Source organism: Chanos chanos, chromosome 11 (genome assembly GCF_902362185.1).
Source record: "Chanos chanos chromosome 11, fChaCha1.1, whole genome shotgun sequence".
Taxonomy (NCBI): Eukaryota; Metazoa; Chordata; class Actinopteri; order Gonorynchiformes; family Chanidae; genus Chanos; species Chanos chanos.
Window position 1 is genome coordinate 24869638 of NC_044505.1, and position 10171 is coordinate 24879808.

At 40.7% G+C, this 10171-nt stretch overlaps 1 protein-coding gene across 1 annotated transcript; it reads left to right on the forward strand.

Annotated features, from left to right (window-relative positions):
- Positions 1 to 1424: 1424 nt before the first annotated feature.
- LOC115823858 (intelectin-like) lies at positions 1425 to 7916 on the forward strand. The gene is made up of 7 exons (XM_030787881.1): positions 1425 to 1491; positions 3057 to 3209; positions 3320 to 3567; positions 3836 to 3994; positions 7146 to 7266; positions 7543 to 7646; positions 7764 to 7916. The coding sequence occupies exons 1-7, from the start codon at positions 1425 to 1427 to the stop codon at positions 7914 to 7916; spliced, it is 1005 nt and encodes a 334-aa protein (XP_030643741.1).
- Positions 7917 to 10171: the final 2255 nt, after the last annotated feature.

Below are 10171 nucleotides of genomic sequence, written 5' to 3' on the forward strand. Positions count from 1 at the left end.
TTCACTCATCACCTGCACCTGTCATCACTTTCATGCACTCAGTCACTCTCCTACTTAAACCCCTCTGTTCCAATTCATCACTGCGAAGTCTACACTTGCTAATGAGTCTTCTGAGTGTTTGTACTTACCTGATCGTCTGTTAGTTCTAGTTCTGTATAACCTTTGCTCATCGCAGTACCCCATTTGTTTGTTACTTTGTTGTTCTTTACCGTTCTCTCATTTGTATATTAAATCCTGCTACTCTGCACTTGCGTCCTGCCCATTGGTGATTCGTGACAGGCCCCTTCCAGCCTGGTCACATCCTGCCCCTCCTGATTGTTAGAGATACCTATTGCTACCTATTAATAACTTTTGTTATGTAAATATATCTGCATGTTAATGTTATTTATGCACCTATGCATCTGTGTGTGCTAAAGTGGAAAAATGACATTCTGGATGATAGTTTATACTTGTGTTTATGGTAGAGCCAGGGCATATTTACTTCACCAAGGGAAAAACCCCGGGAGAGTTGGAATTGGAACTTGGTGTGAAAATGCGGATTGAGTGACGGTGGTTGGATACGATTTTTTGACCACTTTTTGATTCACTTCGTTTCACTTCATATTACATATTAATTTTCGTTTTCCTTTATGTGTTATTGGAATTATCAAGTCTTTTTGGTTGAAATTTTTTTGCCAATAAACGGAATTTCATTGATTTAAAGAAGGATTCAAAAGTGCGTCGAAAACAACTACTGCTCATTCATTCCACGGTCTTGACTTGGAAATTTTAAAACATTGAAAGGCCGATACATGCACATATTGAGTATGTGCTGTTTTCTGAGTAACTGATTCTCTCAATGTTACGTCCAATACACATTTCCTACATAACTCTCACAATGTATGACAGAATATTTACCTGACAAGAAAATATCAGCAACAAAAATGTCCTTTTACCCTCTAATTACTTCCTGTAAACCTTACAGGGATATTTACTTATCACATTTATCATATACTGTTATGGACTTTGAACTTGACCTACATTCAAAAGTTTCTCATAAAGTGGTAACCTGTGAGTGTAGGGAGTAGTAACTTGTGAATGTTGACTTATAAGCAACATAAATTTAGTTTATCTCCTTGAAGCCTCAAACCAAGCCGGGCATCGCTTTGAAGACACGTTAGTTCCTTCATCACACTGGACAGTAAAGGTAATGAATGCAAATCTAAACCAATTAAATGAGATATTTTTACATGGTGTGATCCAAACTTTTGGTCTCACCATGTAAAAATATTATTTTATAGTTATTTTATTTTAGCCCTATTCGCTATAAAATTGGAGTATAATTGTATAATTAGAGTAAATGATATAAGGCATATTAAAATGATTATTATGCTTTAATTAATATGATTTTTTTTTATTTAGTTGATGTGTTTGTTTTAATTCAGATGTTGCTGAGGGTTTTGCTCTTGCTCTGGTTCTCACTGTATCTGCGTGACTGTGAGTCAAGGTCAGGTGAGTAATGTAAAGCTTTTGAATTTACTGCACATGAAAATCTGATTGTTTTTATTGCTATTTACCTAGCCATAAATAAATCAAAACTAAATTCCTTATCTCACCTGTCTAACCAAACCAAAAACAGGGACAGCAATAACACCAATAGTATTGTACTATTGCATTTTAATTTTCTTAATGGGCATAAAATAACTGGATTAACTATTTGTAAGAACAGTGTTTTATTGTTACACCTTTGGGGAGGTAGATGACGGCACTAAAACAACTGAAGTGACCAGTTCACTGTTCTGAACATCATCAGATTAACTACTCCAAATGGGAGGCTTACAACGTTATCGCTTCATCTTAGAAGATCTTAGTGAAAAAATGGACCTGAATATAGATTGAATACAGAGGTTATGGCTGATAGGATTGATCCTGTCACATTCTGGTGAATTACAGCACATTTGGTAATACATTAATCAGCCAAACTGGGTATTTGTCACAGATTCAGTAGAGTGGAGGACACAGGTGAGGAGACACAGGGCTTTATTCACAAACAGACAGGGTAAACACAGAACTGGAACAGGCAGGTTTTAAACAGGACTGGAGAACAGGAGAAACAGCAAACAATCGCTCAGTGTACACCATGGCAAGTGTAGACTTCAGAGTGCGTGAAACAGAGAGGAATAAATAGGGGAGTGAATCAATGACAACAGAGTGAAAACTGGTGAGGGAGATGATGAGTGATCAGACTGGTGATTAGTTGACAACACTGACTGCTGAATTGTTGAATGGCTGAATGGCTGACTGCTGAATGCCTGAATGGCTGAATGGCTGAAGTCGGTGTGGGAGGAGACTAGGTTGTTACAGTATTTTCCACATCAACAACAGATCGACCTGTTATGGTTTATGACAGGGCTTATAGCTTAACAGCCATGCACAACAACAGTTAAAAATGGACCATACTCTTCTATTCAGTTCAGCTGTTTTGCATCTATTGCTCCATAAAAGAGTCCATAATGACAGTATGACTAAATTAGGTCAGTTCAAATCTTGAACAACAATATTGTTCCTTCAGTCAGGAAGCTGAAAGTTGAAAGTCAAATATGTGTGTAAATAATCTTTAAATCAAATGAATAATTAAATGACCAAGTAAACAGGCCAAATCACTTTGCAATGGAACCTGATGGGAATTTGTGGTTTGAGCTGAAGAGAGTAGTCCACAAGCTGAGGTGGAATGAACTGAATGTTATGAAAGACACACATGAATAAAATAAATAAATAAAATAAAATTGAACACAGAAAAGAAGAAAATATTTTAAAAATGATTGGTTGAATATATTCTTTTTTCATAATATATATTTTTTTATATTTTACAATGAAACTGGTTTTATTCACCTTTGTCAATGGTGTGAATAATATCGGAAGATATCGCATTTATTATAGACCATGATCGTAAACCATGCAAAAATTGCAAAAATTATACTTCAGGTCCATTCACAATTACTGTACTAAGAAGCACTGCATGACCTGCGATAACACTTAGCAGAGCAATGTGAGTTTTCTGCATTCTGTTAATACAGTGGGAGCAATGTACGTGATCCAGGAAGCAGAGACACCATGTATTAATGTCAGTGTCCCCAACACAAATCGGGAAGTGGAGAAACTTCTTGACAGGATGAAATATGTGGCACGAAGTTGTAAGGAAATTCGAGATAAGTACAGGGTGTATGAAGGTAAGTCTACTCTGTCTGGTGCTCTGTGTTCACAAAAGTTATTCAGCCAGTGAATTTTTATTGTGTCGAGAGTTGAAATTCTTACGACTATGCTAATTTTATGTTCTTAGATGGGTTGTATTATCTGATGACGGCAACTGGGGTTGTGTATCAGACCTTCTGTGACATGACCACTGCTGGTGGAGGCTGGACTCTGGTGGCCAGTGTTCATGAGAACAACATGTACGGAAAATGCACTGTGGGCGATCGCTGGTCGAGTCAACAAGGCAGCAACCCCAACCGGCCTGATGGAGAAGGAACATGGGCCAACACCCTCACTTTTGGAACGCCAGAGGCTGCTACTAGTGATGACTATAAGGTCCAGTACCATTAATCATCTTGCCCACAGACACGCAGACACAGAATCCCTTGATAAAATATTTACTTAGCCTTTCCATAGCATAGTCTGGTGGTTGGAACATGTGATGCTTTCAGTGAATGAGTAGTTTATTTAATGGAAGGGGGGGTAGACCTAAGACAATGACCACACAGTGTATGTAAACACACAGATATGACAGTAAATTGAAGGAAATGAGTTAAATCAGCAGGTTGTTAACTCAGGATCCTCCTCTTGATGCCTTTTCCAGAACCCTGGGTACTATGACATCATAGGGCAGGATGTGTCTGTGTGGCATGTTCCTAACAACATTCAGCTGCAGCACTGGACCATCGCTGCCATCCTGCGTTACCACACTGAGACACGCTTCCTCACACTCTATGGAGGAAATCTCTTCCACCTGTTCAAGGTTGAGCACACACACCCAAACATGTACATAAACATATAGACCTCCAAACATATACGCACATATATATACACCTCCATACATGTTTATAAAATAACATATAGACCTCCATACATATGCAAAAACATGAACACCCCCAAACAAAACATAAACATAAACACATGCTGTTAGCCTATGCATGCACAAAACATACTGCAGAGCTATGCCATTATCAGAGTCTTGGGGGAGAGATCATTTTAGTAATTTGTTTGTGAAGGATGATATATTATACTACGCTGGCAGATAAAAAAATTAAAAATGAAAAAAAATGAAGATAGCAAATGTTTATGGCCCCAGTAATGACAGTGCACATTTTTATCATGACATTTTTTTCCCCAAAACAAAGTAATTATCCTATAGCTCTGTGATTGGTGTTGATACACACATAAATACATACACACTCTGTCGATATATATGCATCCTGAATTGACTTTCTGTCCAATGAATAACCTCAGGTTCCTGAAATATCACTGTCAACACTTCCTTAATCACAATCTCTACTGATAATAATAACAATAATAATCCATCCATCCATTTTATGCCACTTATCTGGGTCTAGGTCGTGGTGGCAGCAGGCTGAGGAGGGTAGCCCAGACATCCCTTTCCCCGGCTACATCCACCAGCTCCTCCTGGGGGATCCCAAGGCGTTCCCAGGCCAGTCGAGAAATACAGTTCTCCCAACGTGTCCTGGGTCTGTCCCGGGGTCTCCTCCCACTTGGTCATGCCCAGAACACCTCCACAGGGAGGCGCTCAGGAGGTGCCCGAACCACCTCAACTGGCTCCTTTCAATGCGGAGGAGCAGTGGCTCTACTCTGAGCTCCTCCCGGGTGTCTGAGCTCCTCACCCTATCCCTAAGGGTGCGCCCAGCCACCCTGTGGAGGAAGCTCATTTCCGCCGCTTGTATCCGCAATCTCATTCTTTCGGCCACTACCCAGAGCTCGTGACCATAGGTGAGGGTTGGAACAAAGATCGACTGGTAAAATGAAAGCCTTGCCTTCTGACTCAGCTCCTTCTTCACCACGACGGTCCGGTACAACGACCGCATGACTGCCACCGCCGCCCTGATCCTCCTGTCGATCTCCTGCTCCATTTCACCCACACTCGTGAACAAGACCCCGAGATACTTGAATTCCTCCACTTGAGGCAGTAACTCAGTCCCAACTCAGAAGAGGCAAGTGTGGGGCCTAGCTGAATACTTTGACCGTCACCAGACCTCTTTGGTCTCTTAGTGAGGTGTAATGGTAAAATACGATCACAGGTGTATATTTTGTTAAGTGAATGGAATGTGTGGACATACTTTTCATCTTGTGTTACACTTCTCTCACTCAAACACTGGTTTATCAACCAAGCTCTCACACACCTGCCCCACTGTTTTAGAGAGCTCTCATTATCTGTGGGCATCAAGGCCGAAGGCCCTTGGCTGCACGGGTATATGTGTGTGTGTGTGTGAGACCTTGTAGTCAGTCTTCCACTATCAAGACTCTAGTCTTCCACCATCAAGACTCTGCCTGGGTGTCTCTGATGACCTCCTCTCTGCTTTTGCTGTATACGCTACCTTTTACTCAATAAAAACAAAAGAGCTACCTTAAGTCATCGTTGTGCCTGTTTATTATTTTCAACACTTTTAAAAAACATTGATGCCCAACACAACCCACCTTTTTCTGGCATAGGACCATGGCCTCGGACTTGGAGGCGCTGATCCTCATCCCGACCGCTTCACACTCGGCTGCAAACCATCCCAATGCGTGCTGGAGGTCACAATTTGACGAGACCAACAGAACCACATCATCTGCAATCCTGAGGCCACCGTACTGGACACCCTCCTCACCCCAACTGCACCTTGAAATCCTGTCGATGAAAATCAAGAACAAGATTGGAGACAAAGTACAGCCCTGACGGAGTTCAACAGTCACTGGGAACGATTTTGACTTTGTGCCAAGAATACGGACACAGCTCTCACCGCGGTTATACAGGGACCGAATGGCTCGCAGCAACGAACCTGGCACCCCATACTCCCACAGTACCCCCCACAGGACACCCCGGGGAACACGATCGTAGGCCTTCTCCAGATCCACAAAACACATTTAGACTGGATTGGCAAATTCCCATGATCCCTCCAGTATCTGTGCAAGGGTGACCAAAAGCCAGTTTCTGTACCGTAAGTCCAGTCCGTTGGGGCCCTCGCCCCAACCCTCCACCCGTGTGGCATCGCACCCGGCCCCTATTTCTCCCCTCACAGGTAGTGGGCCCACAAGAGGGCAGCCCCACGTTGCTCATTTGGGCTGAGCCCGGCCGGACCCCATGGCAGGTCCAGCCACCAGGCGCTCGCCTACGAGCTCCCCTCTCAGGTCTGGCTCCTCTCCCTATTCCGGGTGAGGTGCCTGTTTCTATGTGGGTGCTGTTCATCAGGGCTTTCAGAATCACTTTTGGTCTGGCCCATCACCTGGGACCTCTCTGCCGTGGGTGACAGCTCCCAGGATCACAGGGGCTAACAAACCCCTCCACCACGATAATGTTGTGATTCTAGGAAGGGTAATAATAATAATAATAATAATAATAATAATAATAATAATAATAATAATGATAATAATAATAATAATAATAAATTCCAACCAGTCCTCCTGGAGATCCAGGATCATGCAAAGGATATATCCACTTCCACTACACTGGATGACCACCACTAGATGAGTTGGTCTACACCTCTTCCACGGCACATGGCCTGTAGCTTATTACTGGGTGTAGCTGGTAATTGCTTGGACCTTGCTCCATCCTTTGAGCTTTGATTGCAGGGTTTGCTTAAGTCTATGTTAGAACCTCAGAACTACTTCTAAAACTTCAGGTTTTAGACACTGCAACTATTGAAACTATGAACTAACTGAAACTATTGAGTTTACATTATCCAATTACTGCAAAATTTTTCCCTTTTTTTTTTTTTAATGTGTGTGTGTGTTTTAACAAGAGTAGTCCATGTCAACTGACAGGTTCCTCTAAGTTGCCATAAACATAAAATCCTCAATTACAGGCTTGCATACCACACTGATACCAATTTTCAGAATATTTATGAATGCATGAACTGCAGTAAAGTTTAGGAATGTTTTGTGCTGTGCTTTTCCAGAGATACCCAGTAAGATTTGGGGCAGGAGTGTGTCACACCAACAGAGGACCAGCTATTCCTGTGGTGTATGATTACGGGAATGAAGCTTCCACAAGCAACCTCTATGGACCAAACCCCAGAGGTATTCACACACTTTACCAGAATGCAGGTCAAAATTCATAATACAACAGAAATGAGTGGTGTGATGAGGAATTGAGCACACTCTGATCATAATTCATATGTCCCTATATTAATAAATGAGGACATGACTGACAGTCAGTTTAATTACATTTAGGAAGTTGGAAACAGTAGTCACGTAAAAGAAAATGATGGAAAAAGCATAGAGTAGGTGATGTTCTGGATTTGACTGGGAGACTGTGATGTATAGTTAATACTGATTCATTCTTTCCTGTTTCAGGAGAGTTTGAGCCAGGCTTTATCACTTTCAGAGTCTTTAATAATGAAAGAGCTGCTATGGCCATCTGCTCTGGAGTCAAACCAACGGGTTGCAACACTGAGCATGTAAGATAAGTCTGTGGTGAAATAAAAACAGCTATACCTACTCTGCTCTGCTATACATATTATTATACATTTTTTTTGTATAACACTGTGTTTGAATATATATGATATGTTTTACAGTACTGCATTGGTGGAGGTGGCCACTTCCCTGAGGCAGCACCAAGACAGTGTGGGGACTTCACAGGCTTTGACTGGAATGGTTATGGGACACATGTAGGATCGAGTGCATCCAGAGAAATGACTGAAGCCGCTGTACTGCTCTTCTATCGCTAACGTCATAATCATCTCAGGCTCACCCTGTCCTCAAGGATTGGGCGTTAATTGGCCATTCTGCAGTCTAACACAGAGGCCTTGTTATGTTTCAAAATAAAAGGTAGTATTGATGACTGTTAGTTGATTTGGAGTTAAACTGTAATCTGGAGAAATTTAAAGACAAAAAAATGTACATGCTGAATCATGAATAGGACTGAGAATGTACATGAATATTTAATTTAAGCAGTGTTTGTGTGTCATTAGGTCATTTTTACTGGCACTTTTCTCTCAGTGAAAGAAATATGTATGCAAGTCAAGACATGACAAATTCTCTCATGATTCATATAAAACAAGTCATTCATGATTCAGAACCAGCCCTAACATACAGAGCTTTATTCCATTTTTTTTTTTTTTTTACAAAGGGACATGGACTAATATAAAACTCTAATAAATTGCTTTGGTGCCACAGTGAAAACTGTTTTCATTATTTAATCTGACAGGACTCATTATATTACAGGAAAGTGTGAGGAGTCTGAGTTCTGCTCCCTCTGGTCTTTGTTAGAGGGCAGCACAGCCCACGCAACAACACAATGTGCACAACTCCTCGTATTTTGTGCCTCATCTACGGTTTCGCCTGTGTTTGTTAGTAATGGTTGCACATGTTTCTTGTTTATTTTGGTTTTTAACCCTCAATGGGACTTCGTCATTTATGAATAACACTGAGGAAAACTGCTAAAAAAACAAAAAACAAAACCTCAGACTCTTAACGAATGACATTATCCCAAAAATGTGTCAAATGACATCCCCTCTAACCAATAAAATCAAAGGTTATTAAATATTAGATCTCTTACGCCTAAAGCGCTCATTGTCAATGAAATTATTACTGATCAGGAGTTTAATGAACTGTGTTTAACAGAAACGTGGATCAAACCAAATGAGTACGTCGCATTAAATGAAGCTAGTCCTCCCGGATACAGTTATATACACCAGCCTCGTGTAACTAGCAGAGGAGGAGGCGTTGCAGTTATTTATAATGATAACCTAGGCATCATACAAAAACCTCTACATAAATTCAATGCGTTTGAAGTTCTTTATACAAACATAACATATGTAGCCACAAAAAATACCCAGTCTATCACACTAATTATTATCTATAGACCGCCTGGGCCGTACTCTGAATTCCTCTGTGAATTTGCAGATTTTATCTCAAACCTTGTTATTTCTTTAGACAAAGCTCTAATTGTCGGAGACTTTAACATTCATTTTGATAACCCACAGGACCCTCTGAGAACAGCGTTCGTGTCCATTCTAGATTCAGTAGGGATTAATCAGACGGTCATAGGGCCCACTCATAATGGTGGCCACACCCTCGATCTTATACTAACACTCGGATTAAATGTAGGAAGTATAGTCACATTTCCACAATCTGAAGCTATCTCAGATCATTATCTTATCTCATTCAAAATGTTTCTTAGTAATAATATATGCAGCTCGCCACGCTATCATAATAAACGTACGTTTACGCCAGGTACTACGCAGAACTTTATCAATAATCTCCCAGAGTTATCAACTTTGACTGGAACAATGTCACACCCCACAGAACTTGATCAGGCAACTGAATCTTTAGAGTTAACATTCCACAACACCTTAGATAATGTGGCCCCACTTAAAAGGAAAATAATCAGAGAGAAAAAACTAGCTCCCTGGTATAATGAGCACACACACGCCTTAAAACTTACCACTCGAAAATTAGAACGTAAATGGCGCCAAACTAAATTGGTAGTATTCCAGTTAGCATGGAAGGAGAGCCTCCTGAGCTATAGAAAAGCTCTTAGTGCCGCTAGATCAATGTATCTCTCCACCCTAATAGAAGACAACAAAAATAATCCTAGATTTTTATTTAATATCGTATCAAAACTAACTGGGAATAAGAGCACCTCGGAAACAGGCACACCATCAATGTTCAGTGGCGACGCATTTATGAACTTTTTCAACAGCAAAATTGAAAATATCAGGCAAACAATCCAGGCTATAAATTTTAAACCAGATAATTTGATCACTAACACTGTAGATAACAATATAACTATATCAGATCAGCGATTAGAATGTTTTATCCCCTTCAGGCGACCGAATTGACCTCACTAATTTCTTCATCAAAATCACCAACTTGTGTACTAGATCCCTTACCTACACGTTTCTTTAAGCAGATACTGCCAGTAGTCATCGAACCGCTTCTAAAAATAATCAATTCCTCCCTTAGTACTGGCTATGTACCT